The sequence below is a fragment of the Eschrichtius robustus genome, chromosome X (genome assembly GCF_028021215.1).
Source record: "Eschrichtius robustus isolate mEscRob2 chromosome X, mEscRob2.pri, whole genome shotgun sequence".
Taxonomy (NCBI): domain Eukaryota; kingdom Metazoa; phylum Chordata; class Mammalia; order Artiodactyla; family Eschrichtiidae; genus Eschrichtius; species Eschrichtius robustus.
The window spans coordinates 81,602,485-81,629,137 of NC_090845.1; the positions used below are offsets into that span (position 1 = coordinate 81,602,485).

At 34.1% G+C, this 26,653-nt stretch overlaps 1 protein-coding gene across 1 annotated transcript in view; it reads left to right on the plus strand.

The window, feature by feature from the left end:
• The window catches only part of PCDH11X (protocadherin 11 X-linked), a 694,007-nt gene that overhangs the window by 381,433 nt on the left and 285,921 nt on the right, over positions 1 to 26,653 (plus strand). The window contains exon 5 of the mRNA XM_068533257.1: positions 7,825 to 7,854. Within this exon, the coding sequence (XP_068389358.1) occupies positions 7,825 to 7,854 (30 nt within the window). The remainder of the gene's footprint in view (positions 1 to 7,824; positions 7,855 to 26,653) is intronic.

Below are 26,653 nucleotides of genomic sequence, written 5' to 3' on the forward strand. Positions count from 1 at the left end.
AAAATCATTTCAACTGGATTTAATCAGTACTCTCAATCCCTTTCCCCCATATTCAGCAAATGCAATGTCATTGTCCCATGATATCCTATCATGATATCCTATGTGTTCTTGTCCCATGATATCCTATGTGTCCCATGATATCCTATGTGTTCTTCCCATGATATCCTATGTGTTCTTCCAACTGTTTTATCAGACTTTTAACAGTGATATACTATAAGGTAGGTGGATTTGAATAAATAATTTGACAAACATTTTTAAAAGTTTCATTAACTTTAGCAGAGGGAATTTCCTTAATGTATTTCAAATTATATGTAAATTCATATCAAGAAATAGATAACCTTTCAACCCTCTCAACGGATGGGTTTGGCAATCTATTCAATGGTATCTTAGTAACAGGGAATAGTACATTAAGCTCACATAGTAGAATAGTTCATGCTACATAGTTTTATTGATCTAATTAAAATAATTTTGGACTCCAGTGTATAGTTTTAAAAATATTTAGATAGGAATTTAATTCTAAGTATTCTAATATTTAATTCTAAAGTTACAAATAAATTACCTTGATGGCAAGGATGTGGAGAAATTGGAACCCTTGTACACTACTGATGGCAGTGTAAAATTGTGCAGCTGCTTTGGAAAACAGTCTGGCATTTCCTCAAAAGATTTAACATAATGTTACCCTATGACCCAGCCATTCCACTCGTAGGTATATACCCAAGAGAAAAGAAAACACATGTCCATGCAAAAACTTCTGTATGATGTTTATATTAGCATTATTCATAATACCCAAAAGGTGTAAGTACCCAAATCCCCATCAATTGATGAATGTTTAAACAAAATGTGGTATATCTATACAATGAAATATTATTTGGACATACAAAAGGAATGACTTACTGAAACATGATGCAACATGGTTGAACCTTGAAAACATTATTATAAGTGAAAGAAGCCAACCACAAAAGACCACATATTATATGATTTTATTCATAAGTCCAGAACAGAGAAATATACAATAAAAAAACAGAAAGTAGTTTAGTGGTTGTTTAAAGCTTGGGAGAAGTGAGAGGTTAAGGGGTGATAGCTAAAGAGTATGGGGTTTCTTTTGTTTTGTTTTGTTTTATGTGTTTAAAAAAAATTTATTGGGGTATAGTTGATTTATAATATTGTGTTATAGGGTTTCTTTTCGAGGTGATGAAAATGTTCTAAAATTCAATATGGTGATGATTACAGATACCTGTGAATATACAAAAAAAACTTTGACTTTATACTTTAAATGGATTAATTCTATGGTATGTAAGGTATATCAATAAAGATGTTAAAACAAAACACCAGTAATAAGAGCTAACATATATATACTATTCAAAGTGCCAACTACTGTTTGATGCCCCTAGTTTACTGATTTAACCCTTGTAACAAATACTCTGGAGTAGGAACTCATATTTCTCTATTCTACAGATGATGAAACTAAGGCAAAATGACAAGAAGAAACATGCCTGGGGTCACATAGGTAATAAGTGATAGAGACAAGAGTTGAATCCAGTCAATATAGCTCCAAAATTTGTGCTTTTCAGTAAGATTCATAATCAATTATTACAATCTAGCTCTAATTATCTATGTAATTAAATAATAGAGGAATATCTTGTTATTTGATTCAGTCTATAAATATTTATTGTAGGTCTCCTTAGTACCAGGCACTTTTTTAGGCATTGAGAATATAGCAGAATTCCAAACTCCAAAATGACAAAATGCCTGCTGCCACGGAGCTTACATTCTAGAACTTTAGAATCCAGAAGATCTGGATTGAAACCTCAGCTCTATACCTTACAAGTAGAGTGATTAAGTAAATTTCTTCATCTCTTTGATCCACATTTTCCTCTTTGTAAAATGGAAATGAAAATTTTCTCACATCAAAGTGTCACTATAACAATTAAGTGAGATGATATTTGTCACTATAACAATTAAGTGAGATGATATTTGTAAAGCATTTACTAAAATGCTTCATACTCAATAAATGAAAGGTGATGATAGCAGTGGTAGTGATAGTTGTAGTAATAGTATTCCTGTCATTGTCACAATCATCACCTTCATCATCATTAAATGTAGCTAATGCCTTGGATTCAGTGTAGGAGGAAGATATAGCCTTCTAAACTTTTGCTTCTTGAATAAGTTCACATAGCTCCTTGTGAACCCAGGACTGAAACCTGAATCTTCTGATTTCAAATTTCATATTCTCTTTACTGATGTATTGAAACTATGTATACAATTTTTATACCAGTCTCAAATTTAGAAAAAAGAGAATAAGACAATAAAAATCCATAGATACGTTCCCTTAAATGTGTTCTTTTGAAATGGTGATTTACATTTTAGAGAGGAAATAGATAGTAAACAAACATGTTGAGAAGGACTTTTAGGCTTACTATTATTATTAGCTTCACCAGTATCTTTCCTTTAAAGCCAACAACACTCTAAGTTGCTAACTGAATAAAGTTCTGAAATACAATGTCACATGTACCAGCCTACTAAAAAAAATAAACTAGGCTGTGGTAGTTATATGGAGATTTAAGCCAAGTAAAAATTACACTTGAAGTTCTGATATTTTTAAAGCGTAGATTAGGGGGAGAGGTTGGATATTCCACATGGTATAGTATTAGAAACCTGACTCCATAGGCTTTTAATTTTTTATAAACACACATGCACACACAGCGATAAAAAACCTTCTTCCCCAGTTTTTTCTATCTGTTAGACAAATATTTATTCGGGATCTGCTCTGTGTACTATTTTCATTTGACCATGCCATTCAGAAAAGGTACCACCACAACCCTGCTGGTGTCATTGAAAGTGCTTTTTGTTAAATCTTGACCACTACTGGACATCTCAAGTTGTTATTGCACCTGATCCAGCTGACAAAAATTTAGTGATGTTGAATGGACCTAGAGATTATCATACTAAGTAAAGTAAGCCAGACAGAGAAAGACAAATATCATATGATATTGCTTATATGTAGAATCTAAAAATAAATGATACAAATGAACTCACATACAAAACAGAAATAGACCCACAGGCATAGAAAACAAACTTATGGTTACCAAAGGAGAAAGGTAGGGGGGACAAATTAGGAGTTTGGGATTAACATATACACATTACTATATATAAAATAGATAACCTACAAGGACCTACTGTATAGCATAGGGAATTATACTCAATATTTTATAATAACCTGTAAGGCAAAATAATCTGAAAAAAATAGATATATATGTATGTATGTCTGAATCACTTTGCTGTTTTCCAGAAACTAACATTGTAAATCAACTATACTTCAATTAAAAAAAGAAATTTAGTGATGGTTGATGCTTTATTGAGTGATAATCGTAATCAGCTTTTAAAATAAAGCTGTGCTTATCAAGTGCATTATCTCCTGTACACATTCTGTTCTATTTCTTTCCTAATCAGCAGGCAGAGTAGTGAGTTAGGATAAGCTCTGGTGTCTTTGTCCTCTAATAAGTGTCTTCCTCTTTCTGTTACCCGTGTTTAGAGATGTGGCTGCCTTGACTTCTGACTCTAGTCTTGTTCCCTTTACTCTGTCATTAGTCTTAGTGATCAGAAATTCCTAATGGTTGTGTTCAAGAGGACAGCTGCTCTGTAAGCAGCAGCAATACATGAAGGCAGAATGAAGGTAACAGCTGTACTGTACACAAGTCAGAAAAGGAAAAGAGAAGTAGTAAACTTGGAGATGGGTAAAAGAAGGAGTTAGGATTTTTCAGAGAGACTGCACAGAGGCAATATTCTTTTGGGTTAGAGACTTCTTCTTGTGTTGATCCCACCCTTTGTCCTTGTTGTGTTCATCCTGAATGCACAGGCCAAAAACAGACAAAGCTGAAACAAAAGCACATAGATATTGAGGAATACCAAAATCATTTGATCTTATTTCTTCCAATTATACTGACACAGCTACAGCCTCAGTGTATACTTGAATAACTCTTCACTGTGGTGACTTATCTGCCACCACACTCTACTGGGTTAACTCTGTATGATACAGAAGAGAGCTGACTAAAATTTGAGGATGCTCTCCTAGTTGGATCATCCCCTTGATATTAACACACTTTACTTCTCTTGTATGCTATATCTTGGCCTTCTTTTTCATTAGAGTCAATCAGCTCTATCAATCTAGGAAATTAGATATAATAGGAGAAATGTTCATTTATTGGCAGCAAGAGTTAGAATTTATTCACTCCTAGAGGTTAATAAGAACGTATATGAAAACTACATGACTAATGTATACTATAGAAAATTCTGAGCCCATAACATTCAGACTGGTGAACTTTTCTCCCTACCTCACTATATATAATTTAGTTTGGACAGTGATTTTGTTGATATAATTTTGGCCTCTTGGGGGTCATTTTTAAAATAAGGGGATAAAAATCCATGTCTCCATTAAAATAGAAATTGCTTTTCAGCATGTTTTTTCCCTTTCCAGAATTGATTTTTTTTTAATGTTTCTATCATCAAGTCTGGTATCAATTTGCCAACCTACTCACATGCCTGCCAATATATTTCTGTGCTTTCTTTTAATTCTAATGCTTGTCTAGTTGTCATGAGATAGGGCCCACTTATGGTGACAGATTGTGTTCTGTCTGTGTGGTGTGGAAAATGCAAAGACTATCATTTTAATATTTCCCACTTGATCTATTTTAAACTTTCTCAATAGAAATTCTCAAACAAGGGCAAAAGGAGCACAGCATAGGCAATGCTCTTAATTAAAATATATAATTTAGGGAAATAAACACATATTCTGGAGTTGTCTTTTTTCACTGCAACGGTAAAGAGGTGCTCTCAATATGTTGACTAACCTTAAATATTAAGGCATTACTTTTTCAATAATTCACTAATTTACCAAGAGAGATATAATTAATATTTTCACATCTTCACTTGTCTTGCTAAGGATTTTGCATTGCTCAGTAATAAGTGGTAAAACATCTAACTAAAATCTACTGTGATTTTACAGTAAATTCTAATGGAGGGAATATAAAAAGATCTATCGTGGTTCTATAAAATAAAGAATGGTATTTTTTAATATTATATTCTTAAATATGGGTAAAGTTTTGAGGGATTTTTTGTCCATGATATTATTTCTGTTGGAAAGTTAAAATTTTTAACCTGTTATTTAAGAATTATCATTCATAATAAAGAGAGATGTAAATACCAATTGTTTAAAGACATTAAAATCCAAGGACACTTTCGTGAAAGAGATTATTCAAGGCATTATCCTCAGGCTATGCCTTCACAGACGAATAGAATTCTAACACTGAGCCATTGACGGCTGAATTTGATCAACACATAAGGACAATAAGAATATCTTAGGCTAAAAATAATTACCCAAAGTGGAAAGAAAAAAACACACTTTGATTTCCTTAGATAATAGAATTGTGACCATGTCTGGATACTTTCCTCAAAAGTCAATTTTGGAAACTCAAGTTATATTAATATGACAGGAAAAAAACTATACCCTTTTTGGTCTGAGAATAAGTCATTGGATAACAAAATATAGAGCCTTTGTTTTGTTTCAAGGCAAATTATGCTCAGAGACTGAGATTATCTTTGCCAATATTTTATTTAACACAGGTCTACTGTGGGAATTATAATTTCACAAGCCAATAGCATATAAGATAATGTCCCTTAATAAGCCAATAGAGAAATAACATACTCCAAACCAATGATTGATTAATTACACTATTGTTCCAGGCAAAGGGCACGATGAAAGGAATAAAGTCCAAATTTAGTTGTGGTGTACCTTTCTGTTGCAGGAAGGGAGACCCCTTCCAGGGCCTAGAGTGGGCTCTTGTCAACACTCGCAAATGAATTGTCCAAGGAGACACATGTACTGACAAAGCAAAAGATTTTATTGGAAATGGGCACCCAGGCAGAGAGCAACAGGGTAAAGGAACCCAGAAGAACTGCTCTGCTACGTGGCCTGCGGTCTCAGGTTTTATGGTAATGGGATTAGTTTCCGGGTTATCTCTGGACAATCATCTTGCGTGGCGCATATTTGATCTGACTCAGGGTCCTCCCTGGTGGCGTTCACATCTCTCAGCCAAGATGGATTCCAGTGTGAGGGTTTCTGGGAGGTGGGCAGGACATGTCGTCTCCTCCCTCCTTCTTTTAGCCCTTCCCAAATTCTTCCAGGTTAGTTTTACAAGACATACTATGGGTTGGCATGTCCTCCCTCCTTTGGCCCCTCCCGAATACTCCTGGTTAGTTTTTGGTGGCAGCACCACATTCTTCATCGAGACCTCCTGTTGCAAGACAACTCAGGCAAGAGGTTATCATCATGCCTGGTCAAGGTTTCAGTCAATGATTCCCTGACATTTCTATGAGCTGGTTCTCGGGAGAGAGAGCTTAGTCAATTGAGAGCTGATGTCCTGCTGCCAGCGCAAAGATGAAAGTCTCTTGTTGTAGAGCACATCGCTAGGAAATGAAGGCACTGAGGCTGGCAAGCATGATAATCTCCTTCCCTGGGGCTGCTTCATGGCTTTCACCACTGCTGAGCAGAGATCCACCTTCCTAGGCAGGAGCCAATACCCCAAAGTCTTCAGAGAGCTATTTAGATGAGCAAAGAGACACCTTGCCCAGACCGAACACTCTCAGATGGTCCTCACACACTCTGGGTATTTATACTCTAATGTCCCCTTGCCATAGTTGCTTCTTCATATGTTCTTATTGATAAGACCCCAGCGGTGCCCCTCAGCAGTTGAGCTACTACTGAGTGCTTGTCAGCAACCGCAGATGTTGATGATGACATCCTGACACAACAACTTCAATACTTTTATTGAAACAAGTTTACTTATAAAAACAACTGTATTCTTAGATCAAAACAATTTTTGTCATGAACAAATAGATCTGAAATCATATCAAACCACTAAACAACAGCATTCATCCTCTTACTACATTTATTGTATCTTTCTTTGTATATACCCTTATTTCAAATTCACCTCTATCTCCTCCCCAATTTTCTCTGATGCTCAGAGAGACTTTTGCACAACTGTAGCAATGACAGGGAACTGAGATAAATTTGGGGAGTATCGTTAGCTAGAAATGTTAGACATGTGATCCTTTTATCATGTGATGTATTCATCCTCTACAATGGAGAATGAATCCAAGCGACAAATGGCCTAAATGCTTCTGGAGTTTTCAAAATCAATTTACCCCATTTCCTGAGGTTGAATGGGGGAAAAAAGAAGTCTTAAATAAAAATGAACAAAATGACTTTACCAGGATGGCTGCAAAAATTATTTAGTTGAACAGAATTGAATTAAGTTGCTCCTAAGACCCACAAAAATTAACATTTAGAGAGAGTATCCAAAGCTGTATAGATATTTATGTTTATTCCTAATTCAAGAATCTCCAACTAAACTAGCTTTTCTTTTTAAGAAATGTGTTCATGCTTGAGATAAAGACTCATCCACTTAAAAATGGTTGGAAAATAAATAAGAGAATATCTAATTGGAAATACGTCTTTTCTTGGCCAATGCCTATGTGAGCTAAGGATTTAATGACTTTTTGATGACCATCGAAGATTTTTATATGGCTCTACATATTGCTGTATGAGATTTACAATGTTATTATATCCCTTTCCTGAAACCACTGAAGAATGCAACAGATGAAAATAGTTTCATTAGAAGAACAAAACAGTGTATTATTGCACTGGGAATTTTGGCATGTTTTTTAAAAAATGTATTTGCAATAACAAATTGGAGCTGATTTTTGTTTTTGTTTTTGTTTTGTTTTGTTTTCCTTTGCTTCCTTTGCCTCCACTTTATCCTAAATCAGCGGAAATCCGAGGGAAAAAAGGTGGGAAAGGTAAGATTGTACATTTCAAAGAAAATTGATTTCAAAATATGTTGTGATAGTTTTTTCTTACATTTCTGAAGCCACAGTAGCTACTAAGTGGAGTTAAAACTGTAAGTATTTAAGATGACATATGTTGTAGTTCTGCCTTAAAAGCGCTTCAAGCTGAGCTGTCTCTACATTTTGTATCACTTACACAGTCCTGGAAGCAATTTTCAAGTCTTATTTTATTTTATTTTTCACCAACACTTTCTTTTCCCACTGTGCCAAAACAACATACCGCTGACAGCATCACTTCGTGAATATTCTGGTAATACAGTTATTTTATGATAAATTTTAACAATAAAAGGGACCATTTTGGTGTCAATTCACAATTTAACAGTGACAGCGCAAGTTAGTGAATATGAAGCATGATGATGTCTGATAAGGTCACAGAGAAAAATACCATAAACTAAACATGGTTAATCAGTAAATTGATGTTCTCTGAGAAACTGGGCTTTAGAATGTCATCTTTCAATGCAAAAAATTTTTTCTAATTGAAATATAGATGATGTACAATATTATGTTAGTTTCAGGTGTATTACATAGTGATTTGACATTTGCATACATTATGAAATGATTAACACCATGATAAGTCTAGTAACCATCTGTAACCATATAAAGTTATCACAATATTATCGACTGTATCCTTTATGCTGTATATTACATCTGCATGACTTATTTATTTTAAAACTGGAGGTTTCTACCTCTTAATCCCCTTCACCTTTTTCAACCACTTTCCTCCCCTCTGCCAACCGCCTTTCTGTTCTCTGAAGTCTGTTTTTGTTTTTTAGATTACGCATATAAGATCATACAGTTGTTGTCTTTCTCTGTCTGATTTATTTAACTTAGCAAAATACCCTCTTGATTCATCCATGATGTCACAAATGGCATGACTTCTTTTTTTTTAATGGCTGAGTAATATTCCATTATTATTGCATAATATTTGATGGACTCTTATTTGGCTTCCATATCTTGGCTATTGTAAATAATGCTGCAATGAGCATTGGGATGTATATATCTTTCTGAAATAGTGTTTTAGTGTTTTTGTGCTGGATCATATGGCAGTTCTATTTTTAATTTTGTGAGGAAACTCCATACTGTTTTCCACAGTGGCTGTACCAATTACATTCCCACCAACAGTGCACAAGGTTTTCCCTTTTCTGTACATCCTCACCAACACTCGTTATTTGTTGTCTCTTAATGATAGCCATTCTGACAGGTGTGAGGTGGTATCTCATTGTGGTTTTGATTTGAAGTTCCCTGATGATTAGTGATGTTGAGCATCTTTTCATGTGTCTTTTGAGCATCTGTATGTCTTCTATGAAAAAAATGTCTATCCTGTTCCTCTGTCCATTTTTTAATTAGGTTGTTTGTTTTCTTGACGTTGAGTTGTATGAGTTCTTTGTGTATTTTGGATATTAACCCCTTATCAGTTATATCATTTGCAAATATATTCTCCCATTCTGTAGGTTGCCTTTTTGTTTTGTTGATGGTTTCCTTCGTTATGTAAAAACTTTTGAGTTTGATGTAGTCCCATTTGTTTATTTTTGCTTTTGTTTCCCTTGCCTGAGTAAATAGACTCCCCAAAATATTGCTAAGACCTATGTCAAAGACCATGCTGCCAATGTTTTCTTCTAGGACTTTTATTGTTTCAGGTCTTACATTTAAGCCTTTAATCCATTTTGAGTTTTTGTATATGGTGTGAAAAAGTAGCCCAGTTTGATTCTTTTACATGTAGCTGTCCATTTTTCCCAGCACCATTTATTGAAGAGAATTTTTCACATTGTATAGTTTGACCTCCTTCAATGTGAAAATTTTAAGTTCTGCTCACATATATATGAACAGTCTAGCTGTCTAGAAAAATTTGGTTTTCTACCATTAAAAAAATAAACTATGTCACACATATTGTTAAATTTTAATTACCTCATTGGTTAAACTGCACCACCACTAAAAATAAACAGTTATTCAGCTGTTCACTGACATTTGTTTTCTAGAATTTATGCCTTGGTTTCTTCACCATGTTTTGAGGTTTGGAACCAAAATGTTGTCATAACTATATGCTAGGTTAAATATGAGTGTTTTTCTAGTTTGAGAGACCAAATTTTGTCTTTGAAAAATAACTTGCCAAAGGGTGGTCTAGACTATGCCAGAACCAGAAGTACTCTGTTAGCCCTGGATGGCTTTATCAAGTGTGAGAATTACCTGAAAACGGAGCCTGACTAGAATGTCAAAATGAATTTTCATTAGTGTTTGAGAGATAAACTAAAATAACAGCATTAGAGAATTTTCACTCAATATACCTTTCTGAAAGTTTTCAAATGCCTGTCTGAACCATCTTATCACTGTGACCTTGGAGTGATGACTTTTTGAGAATTAACTCCTCAGAGAAGGCAAAAGTTTATAGAAGATTTCTCCAATTAAAAGGAGGGAAGCAAGGGGAATAAAATGTCACTAGCTATGTAAAGTGAAAGAGAGAGAGAGAGAGAAGCTCTACAGATTTTAGGTGTTCTAACATTCTCAACCATTCTGGTAAATTTAGAAAAGGACCTGTTACTCAGTTATTTAAAAGTTGGAATTTTGAAGAACAGAAATATTGGCAGATTTTATCTAGTATAGTTATTCTATAAATAGAAAAGTGTTTTTGTTTTAGAAAATTAAGACTCTGTATACAGCACTCTGGGGTGAACTCAGAAAACACCTGGGTCATGAAACTTTAACATAAACCACTTCAATTGTGAATATTAAAACAGTAATATAATCACAATATAAGGAGCAATGGAAAGTGTGGTTTTTAGTGATGGATATATATATATTTTTTTGGTCAAATAAAAGCAAATCTGGACTTAGAGATTTTATTCAGAATAGAGAGAAGGCTCTGACCTCAGAAATCTGCAAGGTCTTAAAATCTAACAGAAAAAAGGTGTTTCTTTTTTTTAAGGTAAAAAGGGGTAAGCAGAGATAAGCAGAATCTTTTAAGAAGAAACTGGACAAGCCAGATAAGTGACCAGTGGGGGCCACCAGGAAAAGTGTCTTGCTGTGGTCAGCTTATTCCCAAGAGACCCTGATATAGGGGATGTGTTCCACATTTTTAGTGCTTGCTCATTCTTTGGTGGCAAGCAGAGCTCAGGAGCCTGTAGGAAGGAGAGATTCCTGAGAAAAGTTTGGTCAAGACAAAGTGTTGTAAGAAAAGGAGGGCGCCAAAGAATGGTCATATCCCAGGTTTTGGGCAAGCCCCTGGGATGGGTTCCCAAGCAAAGGTCTTTGGCTTCATGCAGGAAAGAATTCAAGAGCAAGTCAAAGTAAAGTGAGTGCTGATTTATTCAGGGAGATACACACTCCATAGATAGAATTTGGGCCATCTCAGAAGGCAAGAGGGCCCTGGGGTATGGGTTGTTAGTTTTTATGGGCTGGGTAATTTCATAGGCTAACAAGTGGGAAGATTACTCCAACTATCTGGGGGAAGAGGCAGACATTTCCAGGAGTTGGGGCACCACCAACTTTTGGTCTTTTATTGTCGGCCTCTGAACTGTCATGCCTGTGGGTGTGTCATTTAGATGTTAATGTATTACAATGAGTGTATAATGAGGCTCAAGGTCTACTGGAAGTTGAATCTTCCACCGTCTTGGACCTAGTAGGTTCTAACCAGTTTTTGTAGTATCCTGTTTTTCTCAATGGCTGTGTCATTCTTTTAATTGTTGTGCCCTGCCCACTTCTCTTCGGTCTCAAAAGCAGAGTATAAGAAAGGGACAGCTGTGAGAACTTGGTCATTTTTTCCCACTACCGTTCTATACCAAAGTAAACACAGTAAAATTAACTTACTAATATTGTGTTTACTCTGTTCCAAGCACTGTGTGTGTGTAAGTGTGTGTATACATATAAGTGCATATATGTATATATGTATACTTCTATATCTATATCTACATCTATATCTATATGTCTATACCTACTACATATTTAGTCCTATTAACTCATAGTTTAATCCTATGAACTCTTTTACAGTTGAGGAAACCATGGTACAGAGAGCGTAAGTGCTTGCCTAAGATTACAGAGCTCACCAGTAGAAAAGCCATGAGTTGAACCCAGGCAATCTGTCCAGAATAACTTTAAAAAAAAAAAAAAGAGAGAAACTTGAATCATAAAACAAATACTTCTTTTATGTCAAAATAATTGTTTTATTGTATTTTAGTAATTACCCTGAATATATTTAATGTTTTAAGATGCTTCTGGAAGAATAATATTTTTTTTAAAATTTACTTCTGTCAACTCTGATGACATAATATGGTTAACATATACTATGGAGATTAGGTCTGTCCTCTGACGCCCTTTATTTTTGGTTCTTTGCATTTATGTATACATTTGAAGGGTATTTTGGATATTAAATTCAAGAAGCTATAGACCTGAAATATATTAAGTGTCAGAATATTCATTAACTTTGGATTTACTGCAAATGTCTCCATAAAAAGTTGAATTAATCTCTTGAACTCTTGAACCTCACCTATTTAGGTTTTTTTAGTATAAATTATAAAATATTACTTTTACATTTAGTTTAATTCAGAGTAAGTGAAAAATATAAGCTTCCTGCATTTGTAAAAAAATAGGGCCGCATATTAACTTAGCTAAGAATGAAGTATCTACATGAATGCTTTATTGTCCTAAAGTCTCAAACATCAAAGTACCTAGAGTCTCAAACTTCAAAGGACCTATAATTTCTCAATGACTTCCTCAGCTATTTACATTTAAATGACTTCAGAGGCCTCACCAAACAAGACTAGTTTTAGATTCCAAATCAGAGGTTTAAGGTACAGAGATAGATAGACATGTTTTTCTACCTCTCTTTTAAAAGATTACATTTCACAGGGAAGCTAGTGGCATTCAAAGAGCAGAATAAAAGCAAATGGCACACTCCATAGTTCATTCATTCTTTAGTATGGAATGGCTAAGAGTTAATTAAGGGGAAAATACATTTCAACACATAGCCACCTGTGATTGAATAAATTAGTGATAGCAATGTTTATTTTCAACTAAAAGAGAGAAATACAATTTTTGAACCTGGTTAATATAAAACAAACATTTCTTGCTTAAACACAAACTGATTCCCTAAGTTAGTACTAACCTAAAAATTTCCACATAGATTTTATTTTTTTAAATCCCTCCCCTTTGGCTAAGCCTGAGTTTAAATTGCCCTCAGGGTTTGCACAAATGGCCATGCTTGTTAAAGAGGATGTTCACCAAAGTGCTAAACTGAAGTTGGCAGAAACAGAACTGACTGAGATTCTCAAAAGAGTATATTTCTTATTTCTTTATATTTGCCTAAGGTGAATTTACAAAGTGGCTTCTTTCAGACTAGGCTAGTTGGTAGCAGAAAGAATAGCTATAGGAAAAAAGCAAATAAAAGTCATTGCCTGTTATTGGCCTCTCTTCATCCAGACTCCTGTCATTTGTGTGACCATTTGCTCCAAGGCTACATGAAGAAGAGGGAGGCAATGAGAATGTTCAAAGGAACATATATTAAAGTAACATTTTACTGGTGTCTCCAAGCTACTTCTTCTTCCCTTATCCTATTCAACAATCCAGAAACTTTGGGAAATTTCTTCATCATAAATGGTCCTAACTGTATAATTTAGAAGTTTGAATACGGCATGGCATGTTGAGATATTTTTTAAAGGTTTTCTCTAAATGAAACTAATTCTAAGGTTACATTTCTGAAGAGATGTATCCACAAGCCTTGGCTTTAATGAAGGATTATTTTCATACATACTTTTTGCAGCATGATAATCTAGCAAATGCATGAAGCTAAATCTACAGCAGTTGTGAATGCTATTTCTTCTATACTAACCAGTTTTCCTTATCAGGCATTCAACTGAATGTTAGTAATGCTATGAGAAAGTTAAATCACATAAGAGCTCTAATTTAGCATTACCAACTACAAGCAAACCTATTTACCTTTTTCCTACGTATGTTCCCTAGATGTGATCTTCTAGGGACATTGTACTGCAGGTATACTGAGTCCTTTGGTAGTGTCTTAACAGCTTCTTATTTTGCTTTGGAATAGATTATTTAACTCAATGAGTAGTGACTGAAAATTTAGTTAGTGGCAAAAAAAGTGACAGATTTTAAAGGACATCTCTGGTTTGATTTTTGGATTCTCCTTCTATGCTTATTCAAGACTTCTGCTTGCACTGACATTCAATGTTAAAACTGTTAATGTAGTTATCACCACAAATAGATATCTGTTTTGTCTTACATGTTTGTTTTTGTTGATCTGTTTTGGATTTTGTTGATTTTTGTTGTTCGGTTTGTTGATTCTATGGCCCTTACATGTACATGTGTGCATTTCCTGGATGTTATTTTCACGTGATTACAAGGACTCCATGATTTTGAACATTGTCCTCTCTTTTTATGACCATAACTTTATTATCTGCCTTGTGTTATCTTATCTTGTGAACTTGAACTTTCCCTTCATTAGGTCCTCTAATTGCTCATCCCACTTTATGAAATTCCTTCCTGGTTACATTTCTCTCCCCATCTCATCATTACTATCCTTGGCTTTTCATTCTTGGCTTCTCACTCTGTTTATGGTGCCAATTTCCAGCTGTAGTCCTCTCACAGATTGTATTCTCCACAGGTCACTGAACACTCTTCGGCAAAAAAAAAAAAGAAATTACAAAATTGTACTCAAAATCTAGCTTACTACACATTCATAGTATTAAACTTCTACTGTGGCTCTAGGTATTGTTCAGAAGTCTTTTTATGCTCCTTTCCATTAACTTTCTATCCTGGGCCTTGAATGACTATCCCAAACCTTTTCAACCATCTTCAAATTCCTTTTACAATTTCCAACCCTGAATTACCAGCAGACGACTTTAGGTCCTACTATCCTAAGATAGAAACCACCTTTGTAACCCCAATATATTTCTGAGTTCCTGTCTAGTATCTCATTTGTTCCCTTTCAGTTATTGAAATACCTAGCTTTTTAGTCTCTTTATACATGCCACTTCCATTTTTCCTTTAAATATACATAAATGTCATTTGTCAAGGAAAATAAATATGAAATAACCACGCCCCCAAGTAGACTATATCCTCTTCAGCCATTGCTGTAATTCACTACTAAATTGAGGGAATCATCTCTCTGTTAACTGCATTTTCTCACTACATATTCCCTGCTATAATTTATTATTTTTACTTCCAATTAAAATATAACCCTTTCATCATTTGTCCAAGATCTTCTGCTTACTAGCTCCAGAATTTCTGTTACATTTGACATTTTAAACACTGCTCCTCTCCCAGTATTTCTGGAAACCTTTCTTCCATAAAGCCTTCTGTGATCTGTCCATCCATTTCTACCCATAAATATAATGTTCACAACTGGATTGTGAGTTCATGTTAATCAAGTACATATTTCTTCTGTATCTTTTCAATTCCTAGTGTAGGAGAGGAAAACTTTTCCCTTTTTCCCTTCTAGGCTCTCTGGCTGGTCTAATAATTAAACTGACATAAGATAGATTAACAGGAGAAAAACAAATTTAAGTTTGTACGTATGGGAGCTCATAAAAATATGATGCTCAAAGAAGTAACCAAAGCCGGCAGCTTTTATATCTTTTAGATAAAGAAACAATAAATTTATAAAGAATTGACAAGACAAAGGGATTTGGGCTTGGGGTAGTAAAATTAGTAAAGAAGCAACAAGGTTTTTGTATACAACTTTCTTGGCCCTGAATTCCCTGTCTCTGGTGATGAGGATCTCTATCTTTTTCCTTGTACAGGGAGGATACCTTTCACATTGGAGATTTATTTCCTGTTTTTAGGGGGAAAAAGGAAGGTCAGAGTGTTCTTCTTGCACTTGCTATTTCTTAAGTTACTTTAATTCCAAATAATCAGTACAATGAAGTAGCGTATCTTGGGGTGACCTGCCCTGAACCTCATCACTAGCACACTGTCATATTTCACTTTTTATAGACATTTAGTGTATTTGTCTTATTTTAAATTTCCAAATTTTGATAATTTAACAGAACTGACTTAATCCAAAGGAAACTGATTTCAAATTTTCCAGAATAAAATGTGAAGTATTCTACTAATGTAATAACAAATGCTCGATTATACAGGGATTTAAAAATCTTCTTTTTAGGGTCCTCTGACTTCATGTAAAACAGAAAGAAATATGTGGCACAAATGGTAAACTACTACTTAGCCCTAATTCAGGCAGTTGTAATCCTGTTCTTTAGTGTGCATAGAAGTATCCTGGGAAAATCAATGCTGAGAGGTGTCTTCTTTGTAAAACTCTGATGCTCTGAATATTTTTTCAAGTATTTTTCTGTAAGGTCCCAGGTGACTGAACTGTCCAATTTGAACTCTTTATTTTTTAAAAAATGTTATTTTTCTTTGCTCCTATGCCAAAAAAGTGGACAGAGTGTGGCTATATGATCACATTGTGTCCTTTTCTCACCCCTTACTGAAAAACTCTAAACCTCCCTTGAAAATGTTCTAAGCCTTCCTACCTACCATTGTCTCACCTTGCAGCATCAAAATTCACCCATTATATCTCTGAGAAGCAGATGTTTTCACTCTGTGTGTGGCATAGTATTGAGGACGGTCTGAAATAAAATCATACATATTCATTTCAGCTCTATGCCCTTTTCTGAATGTATGGGAAACAATAGACAGTGATATCTTAAGTAAAATAAGTCAAGGTTTTAAAAGGTTTCGAAATATATTTTATTCAAAGCAGTAGAAAAGAAGAAAGCAATTTCAAGGTTTATTTGAATAACACTCTTATGTGTATTAAATACACTATTCCCAGGTCGTTAGCTTTACAATAGTGTTAGGTGTAGTTACAGATTCAGCCTTTCGCATATGTACTCTTTCCATTTTCACAGATTGGGCAGTTTTCCATTCCTTTTTTTTCTAGCACTGTTGAAAGTCCTTGCTTCTGTTCATTCAATGCCATCTGAGTCAATACATAATTTAGAAGCCTTGTCTGCTACTGTCTATGACTAACTCAACAACTGATACATTGAAACTGATACTCCAAACTATAGAGCTCAGATTAGGATTTATACCTCTGATATCAACCAAACAATTGAAACAATTATAATTCTATTCTAAACTTAGATTTTCATATCAGAAACAGTGACATAGCTGTCTTCACTGCTGAATTCATGACACCTTTGAAATGTAAAATTCCCCTACTTTAGGATAAAATGATTAATTTTGCTTTCACCTTCTTTTGGTTTAACAGCTTTATTGGAGATATAATTCACACATTTAAAGTTTAGGTGTCTTGTTTTGTTTTTTTACTTTCCTATTTATTTACTTATTTATTCTTTTAATTGAAGTATACAATATTGTGTTCGTTTCAGGTGTATCACCTTCTTAATTCGTATCTTTTGATTTCTGAAAGTAACTCGGAGAGGAAACTTTCTTAGGCAATTTATTGGATAATGTTTTCTAATAACGTTTGCCAATATCATTGCTATAGAGATATCGGCTGACCACTCTCTTTTGGACTACTAGACAAATCATGTTTATTTCATTAAATCATATGTTTTTCTCCGTGGCTGAGCTAAGGTTTAGTTATTCTATGATCTATTGCTTTCTTGCCACCAGCAGGGGACAGATTCTTTTTCAGTTTCTACTGAATATATGTCATCTTCACATGTGTTATACCATGTTCTTTTGCAATGATGCCAGTTTTTCATAGTTTTCTAATATTCATAATTTTGTAAGCTTTATAGTAATAAGATATGTAGACTTTTCACTGAGTCTTTCAATCATCAAAAACTCCTTTATTATCTTATCTTAAATATTTATTGTATGTGTTATGTCCCTTAGGCAGTATGGTTTGAGGACTAGAACAAGCACACACTAATGATAAATTGTATAAGTAGATTGGACCCATGGAGGTGGATGAAGTTTGGCAATGCATGACAGTGCAGATTCAAATATTTTGTCTTTTTCTATGACAAAATATCTGGATTTAAGAGTGCAGTATAAGTCCTCGGTAATAGTGACTTAGAGTCATCTCTTTTCTACCAAGCAACATTTATATTGGAAGGTTAAGAAGTTTTCTTCTGAACACACATTTCTTCAGTAGAGTTAGCAACGGTTGCTGAATCAGATATTGAGACACTTATAAATAAGAATTGAGATTTTAAAGTCTCATATCTTGTGATGATTAGGTTAGATACATTATCTTTGGCATACTTCCTCATATTCCTTTACTTCTCACATATTTGCCCCTCATCATGCATTTAATTTTTAAAGTAGGCAAGTATCCTACTTAACTCTGAGGGAACTCACAGGGAAGCCTCTGAGAATTAATCATCAATTGTTATTTTACCAAAAAATTATGAATATGTTAGTCAATTTCTTAGCCCATTTATTGAGGATCCCTGTGAAACTAGTCTTCCTCATTTAGTTGAATTATTTCAAAATCACTTAAAAGAAGTTTATAGGATTAACTTTTATGCTTTAGAGACACTAAAGCATAAATTTTACAGTCTAATATTGAGATATAAAGAATTAATAGTTCAAGATGTCTTATAAGTTCCTTTAGTCTATGCCTAACACACTACTTGAAACCTAGTAAATATTTAATGAAAATTTGTCCCTTGTTTAACAAGCATATATGGAATGCCTTCTATGTATCAGACTCTGTACTTGGTAATGAAAATATCTAAAGGAATGAGATAGTTTCTTTGACCTCAAGGACCCCCTTGTATAGTAAGGAAAATAGATATGTAAACCAAAAATTCAACCTTATATAACAAGCTTAGTTTACTATAATAACCTATTTAAAATATTTTTCTTGAATAAAAATAAATTCCACTCACTTGTACTTAGGATTTCTGTCAGGCTTACTCATTTAGAGGTAAGAGCTTCCATAAATTCACTAACCTTTCTTTAAAATATAATGGCTTCTTGTTTATGTTTTTGAGCACCTATATTTTGGTCTCTTTTTAGCTTATATCAGACACATATGCCAGTGTATTTTTATTCTGTTTAAATTTCATACCCCTTCCCATTATATTTGCCTCCTCTTGGCCTACAGTATTTATCAGGTACCCTTTAACAGCTTGTATTATTATTTATGAATGAGAGCTAATGTTATCCAAATATACTTTAAACATTGATTTAGGAGTTGGGTTTTCTCTTGAAGTGCATAATGCTTCAAACAGTGTATCTCTTTACTAACATGACAGATTATCCTCCTTATTTTCTTGAAAGCAAGATGTGTAGTGGAGCAAATCTCAAATACTGACCTTCAGTCTATTCCATAGTAAGCAATTGTGAATGCAGTGCTGTAAATCTCTAGCATTAAAGAACTGTCTCTGAGATCTGTTTCATATTCTGTAATAAAGGTGATTGCTGGGAATTGTTTGTTGTGTAACTCCGGAACAGGCTGTGTATCATTTTTATTGATGAGAAGATACCATCTCTGTAATGCCTATGTAAAGTTGTCTGGGTGTTAAATTGATTTAAAACATTATGCTTTGGATTAGCCATAAAAATTGCAGTGAGTATTGCAAAACTCATTGTATTGCAAAACTCAGGAAATCCCATTACAAGACTGAGCAAAGAAGCCACCTGCAGCAGGAAAAAAAAAAAAATCACACTTCATGGCAGAAACCAATGCATTTAAACTTAGTAAACAAAAGCTGCTAGTGGGTAAGATTTTTTGGCTTTTGTTGGGCTTTGTGAAACAAGTAGATAGCAAATGCTCAATTAGTCCATTTGCTTCTCCCAATGTCCTTATGATCGTCAGTCAGCTAATGTGGCTCACTGCACAGTGATTCTTGAGTAGGGAGGGAGTTTTTCTAGTGCTTCTCAACTCTGGCTGCGTGTTAGAATCACCTAGGGACTTTTGAAAACTGGCAATGTCCATTTTGCATTCCAAGCAATTACATCAACATCTCTGGGGTGGGACCCAGACATTGGTAGTTTCTTAAGCTCCCTACATGTTTCAAATACATAGCCAACTTTGAGAACTACTTTATTCAATTCTTACTGCCTTTAATTTAGATTTAGCAAATTTTATTTGTTTCTGTGGCAAATCCTTTATATAAAATCCTAAGTTTCGTTGAGGAAAAAAATTGGATTGATCGGTCTTTTCATGAATGTTATTAAAATAGTGCCCTAATTTTATTGATGTAAAATATAGTTTGCATGCCAATATAGGACCAGTACCCACAGAAAAGGCAAGCAATGACCAGTAACATATTTGCCAATGAGGTTAATCAACCCTACTGAATATATGCATGTGTGATCGTAACGATATAAAACCTTCCAAAAAGGCAGCTGGGGGCTTCCCTGGTGGCGCAGTGGTTGAGAATCTGCCTGCCAATGCAGGGGACACGGGTTCGAGCGCTGGTCCGGGAAGATCCCACATGCAGCGGAGCAACTGGGCCCGTGAGCCACAATTACTGAGCCTGCGCGTCTGGAGCCTGTGCTCCGCAACAAGAGAGGCCGCGATAGTGAGAGACCCGCGCACTGCGATGAAGAGTGGCCCCCGCTTGCCACAACTAGAGGAAGCCCTCGCACAGAAACGAAGACCCAACACAGCCATAACTAACTAACTAAATAAATAAATAAATAAAATAAAATTTAAAAAACAAGCAATGTTAAAAAAAAAAAAAGGCAGCTGGTGCTTTCAATAGGTTTATTCAATCCCTGGTTAATAGAGCCCAGTTAGATTGTTTTTCCAATCTTACAATTTAGTAATGTTTAAAAGATGATTATAGCATACTAGATTTCAAGTCTACGTATTGAGTAAGGATAGTAATGTGCCCATTTATTTATGTTGATCCAAATAACAACCACAATATGTATAATTTCCCATATTTTGTTGTTATTGAATGAAGTATTGAAATGGTATTGCTTCATGACACTCCCCCAAGCCAAGGTAACAGTATATTAAATACACTCATTTGCAATCTATAAACATGTAATAACTGAATAAACTTTCCATTCTTTCTGTGATTATATTGTAGCGCTGCTGGATAAACAAAAGCTTTGTCAAACAGGAAAGATTGCAGGAAAATGATCAGGGTAGTAGGTAGCCAACTAAAAGTGGAGCTCAAATGAATTCTGAGGGTGAATTAAAGACAATGGTAACAAATAAAGTACGTAAGAACTGGATGGCAAGAGAAATAGGGCACACATGAAATAAAGTTCTGTAAACTGATGATATATATGAGTACTCTTTGACCTATTTACAAAATGTGCAAAAAACCAAGTTTATATTGCTCTTACTAAAGAGTGTGAACTGTGAAGCCTTGATCTTTCACTCTGCACTCATTATTCAAGTGGTTGTTATCAAGAAATCTGTTTAACTATGAATGGCACCCCACAAATCCTTGATGTATTCTTGGCAGTGTATTGGAGGATTAGAGAATTTTCTTAGATATAGAACCTTTTAAAATAAGTGTCATTATCTGCCTAGCATATACTATTCAATGTATAAAACTTGTTTATGTGACACGTAACAATATTTCTGAGAGATGTATTCACTGTGCATTGAGTTGTTACAACACTCTATTATTAATACTTTTTCTAGCAGAGAGTATTACTGCTATTTCAGGATCTCTGTTGATATTTTAATATAAAACATCAGAAATTCAGCCTCACTAGGACACTTTATACCAAGCACTAACCATATTTAAGTTAATATTTAGTGAAAGTCTTCCTCATCAGCACTATCAAGAGAAAGCAAACAGTGTCATTTTCTTTTATATTCTATGTGCTTTTGGTTAAGTTTATCATATGCTTTCACTATAGATAAGAATATTCTCAATAGATGGAATCTAGGGTATCATAGGCATAACATCCTATCATTGCTTTCTAATTCCATGCTGCTACCATCACTATTTGGAATTACCTCGCCTTGTTTTGTTTAAAATACGTGACAACTTTTGTTAAGAAAATATATGCTCTTACACTAAGCATTCACTGAAATTTGAGGAGTTGTGGCTTAAGAGATTAGAAGTTTGGAAAGAAAGAATATTATTCAGATCTGAATATTATTCAACTCCAACTTTAACTCTCTCCTTTGGAGGTGTGTAACTTGACAAGGACTATGCAACTTTTCAAGTGGGGGTCTTAACTATATTGAGAAAGTGCTCAAGAGTAGATTCAGCATTTTCTCACATCAAAAACACAATTCAGACATTGGCCGTTGAAAAACTGTCACAACTTAGTTCATTGAACACCTTTTAGAACACAAATTAACCCATATTTCCTCAAGTCAAGAGGAAGGAAACTCATGTGTATAGAATAATTTATTAGTTGGGAATTATTAACCCATTGGGAATGCTCCATCCTAAGGTATTATAGATCTGTATTAAGTTATGTTTTACTCTATTAAAGCAAGTGTGGTTCTCTTCCTAAGAAGTATTTTTTCCTAAGTAGAAAAATCAGCTTACAACAATACACAAAATTTCTGGTTAGAATTCAATGTATTGGATTTCTACCTAGCTTTTTACATTAGGATATATTTTTTTTATATAAGTTATTTCATGTCAAACAAAGTGGCAATAAAAGACATTGAAATGATTTATAGTAATTGAACAGAAATAAAATAATTTCTAAAAGCATAACGAATTCCCAAATTTAGATGATTTACCATGGTCATCTGTGACTTTAGATACTATAGCTATAGATGTATATATACATACTAGTTTTGAGACTAATAATAGCCTAGATTTTCACATTTGTCTGCTAGAAAGTATCTAAACTAAAAGCAGACATGATTTGAATGTAATTGTGACATTTTGAAATGACAATTTAATAGTGACTGAAAAAGATAAGTTTGTAATCATTGAAAGTAATATGCATTTACATATTGCAGTGAAAACATTTTCAATGCAAGTTTAAATACACAATTCATCTCAGTCTTTGTTCTATGGCCATATCTATACTCATAGGTAGTTTGACCATTTTTATTATTGGAGTGGCATATATTGTGAATATCCTGGGTTGGAAATCAGAAAATCCAACATCTGTTAATTACATGATTTCCTATTTAACCATATCTTTTTTTTTTTTTTAAATTATTTATTTATTTATTTGACTGTGTTGGGTTTTCATTTCTGTGCGAGGGCTTTCTCTAATTGCGGCAAGCGGGGGCCACTCTTCATCGCGGTGCGCGGGCCTCTCACTATCGTGGCCTCTCTTGTTGCAGAGCACAGGCTCCAGACGCGCAGGCTCAGTAGTTGTGGCTCACGGGCCCAGTTGCTCCACGGCATGTGGGATCTTCCCAGACCAGGGCTCGAACCCGTGTCCCCTGCATTGGCAGGCAGATTCTCAACCACTGCACCACCAGGGAAGCCCACCATATCTTAAACTGAATTAGTTGAAGGAATTTTTCAGTTATTCAGTCACTTTAATTTTCTCTTTTTGCTTCTGATAATTCTCTTCATTAGACTAACTTTTCATAATGGCACTTTCTTATCTTTTCATTCTTTTTCTTTAAGGCTTATGCTTATATCATATCAAAATATTTTTTCTAGAAAGTGGAAAAATTGTCTAGTAATTGTGATGTTAATTTTGGAAACATGTCAATAACCAAGCGATATGGAAAAAAATTTGTTCATTAGTTGATCAGGTCACTTTTTACCCACACATTTCATATCATGTAAATACAAGTCATTTTTACTCATTCCTTCTTAATTAGAAGTCTCTTGAGTTAATTAATGGATAATCTTTTCATAATTCTATATATACCATGTTTTGACTAAATTGAAAGTACAATTATATTAAAGAATTTGAAGTCACTTTTCAATAAATTAAAGAAAAAATATGAAACTTGAATATAGACTTCCAATTGTCTTGATTTCTAGTAGAATACTAAAATTTAATAATTGGAAGCATCTTTAGATAGAATAAAACCCAATAATTTTATTTCACACATGGGTAAACTAAGGCCCAAAGGATTAAGTAACCTTCTCAAAATCATATGTCTTAGTAGAAGAGTCAGGAATAAAGCCTAAGCCTTCAGAATTCCAGCCCAATGTTTATTTACTATGACTTGCTGAACAAAGATAAGTTAAACATACAGTAAAGATATAATAACTAGTTTATTATCCCTTTCTTCAACTCTAAAGGGCAGGTGAGTAATAATAAAAATAATTAACTTATCCCTTCATTCTCAAAGCTGATGTGTGCCATGATAAATATAGCATAGCAAAGTAATTTTTACTTGGCAATACGTTACTTGGTATATGTATTAGTTGGCATATATTTGGCAATATATGAATGGCTATTGCCCGGCTTATTTTTCACATTTTTAATTATTCAAAATATTGAAATTTCAACTTAATTCACTGCAGATCTGATAGATTTAAGATACTAAATAAAAAGCCATTGTTACATCTCACTCAAGAATTTGTTCTTATACTTTATTATCCAGTTCTGTATCTTTCACATATTTAGTTAAACTCTAAGAAAATTTGGCTCCAAATTAAGTGATTACAAATATGCAGTGATATAGAACTAAATAAAGACTAGGTAGAAAATGGGAAAACAAATGGGTTACTTTGAACAAACAATCCTTTGAGACATAAAACTATTTAATCTAATAGATTTTTAAGAATTCTGACATAGTGAAAAGTAGCTCTTCATTTATTGGGTCTAGTATCAAATGTGGAAAAAACTTGAGATCTCGTCTAATATTACTGCTAAAAATAAATCTATGAGATAGGAAGAATAAAAATTGTTTTCAGCAAATGAACCAAGGAATTGACAAAAATATATGTTAAAGTTCAGAATGAGTTCCCTCTGTAGTATTGTAAGCATGAGCATCTGTTTTTTAACAAATTGAATTTTAAGTATCAATGGTGGTGATGGATGAGGGCCATTTGTGTCCTGAGCTCATTCGATGCACCAACAAAGCTTACTTCTCAATGTCTTACTGGATTTTTCTATTGGCCATACCACTGCTTATCTCCATAACAACAGAACCTCCTTTCCATTTCTGAATCAAGGATTGTTTGCATACGGTCAAGTATCTGTATTTCAATCTACCCAACTTTAATTCGTGCGTGTTTCCATATACACGTTGTGGAAAAATAATTGGTGGTTAAAAAATAAAAGCAAACTTAAGCAGTGACAGTAAAAGTTGCAAAGCTGGATCTGGCAAGATGATTAAAAGAAGTAAATAGTCAATTTGAAACAAAATATATATCAATATGAGTGATATACAATTTATAGGGAAAATTAACATGAATTAATCTTAAATGTCTGAAATTATGAGGCATAGAATTATAATCTCTGTTGATTGGGTTTTCTGACTCCGTTGTCACATGGCTTTTCCTTCAAACAGCGAGAGTCCAAATTAAGAACATGTGAATTATGGATATTGACCTATCCCATATTTTTAACTCATCTGGACCCTGTATCATGGCCTCATATGCTTCTTCGACTAAACTGGTAGCAGATAAGAATGAGCCTGCTGTGTCTAAAATACATATTATCATGTATGCTAAGGGGACTCAAATTCATTCATTCATTTAACAAACATTTATGGATGTCCCACTGTATGGCAGGAACTGAACTAGTTGTTAGGTTGTGACATTTACATTCAGATATATAGACATTAGTCAAGTTATTTAAAATTTTTGGACCTGAATTTCTCTGAGAAGAAAGAAGAAGAAAGGGAAGAGTTAGAGGAGGACAACGAGAAAGAAGAGGGAACAGCAGGGGAGGGAAAAGAAGAAGGAAAACAAGGAGAAGAAGGAGGGTAAAGGGAAGTGGGAGAATACCAGCAGTTCTACAATCATGTTTATGGAGTTGTCATTCCATTCCATGGGAGCTTTCCAGCAAATGATTGCCTGAAAAATATCTAATGGATTATTAAATTTAAATTTTATTTTAGCTCTTGAAGTTGAAGTTTGATAGTGCTCATATTCAAAAATGAATAAAAATTATAAAATTCAGAGGCTGTAAAGCTTCACATATTTAATGTCCTACAAAAATAATATCCTAGTTCAATTTTTGAAAAAGGTATAGAATTTTAAAGTCATGGAATTTAGTAATAATAAGGACTGAAAGAGGATATGGCTCAGTAGTACAGTTGACCTTTGAACACACAATCCTCATCGCAGATGAGTTAAAAATATGGTATAGTTATTAGGTCAATATCCATAATTCACTTGTTCTTAATTGAACTTAACTGAACTGTGCGGGCCCAATTACATAGAGATTTTTTTCAATAAACACATACTACAGTACTACATGATCTGTGGTTGGTTGAATCCGAGGATTTGGAATCTCGGATACAGAGGCCTGAGTGTAAAATTATACATGGATTTTTATATTAGTTCCATTATTTCTAATGGGAAGGCAGGGGTAGACTGTTAAGAGATTTTTCATTATTGGAAAATTATGAGTACTATTTTCTGTAATGCTGAAATTGTGAATCTATTGTGCAACATTTTAAAAGACACATAAAATCAATCAGTCTCTTGATATTAGGAAAAGCAGACCAAAATTTATAAAAATATTTATCTCTCTATCTATAGGTCTACCATTGCCCAAATTTGTGGAGCACATACCATATGCCAGGATGTGTGTGAGGCTGGGATTTGAAGACTCAGTATGACACTAGAGCCGGATCTCTTGAGCTAAAAATTAAACTAAATAAGACAATCTATATCCCCAGCTCACTACACGATAATTCCAATTGGGATTAATTGTTTTAGCAACACCTATGGCAATTCTTACCTCCATATAAAAGCAGGTATTTAAAACTGAATAGATTAACCAAGTTATGCTGCAT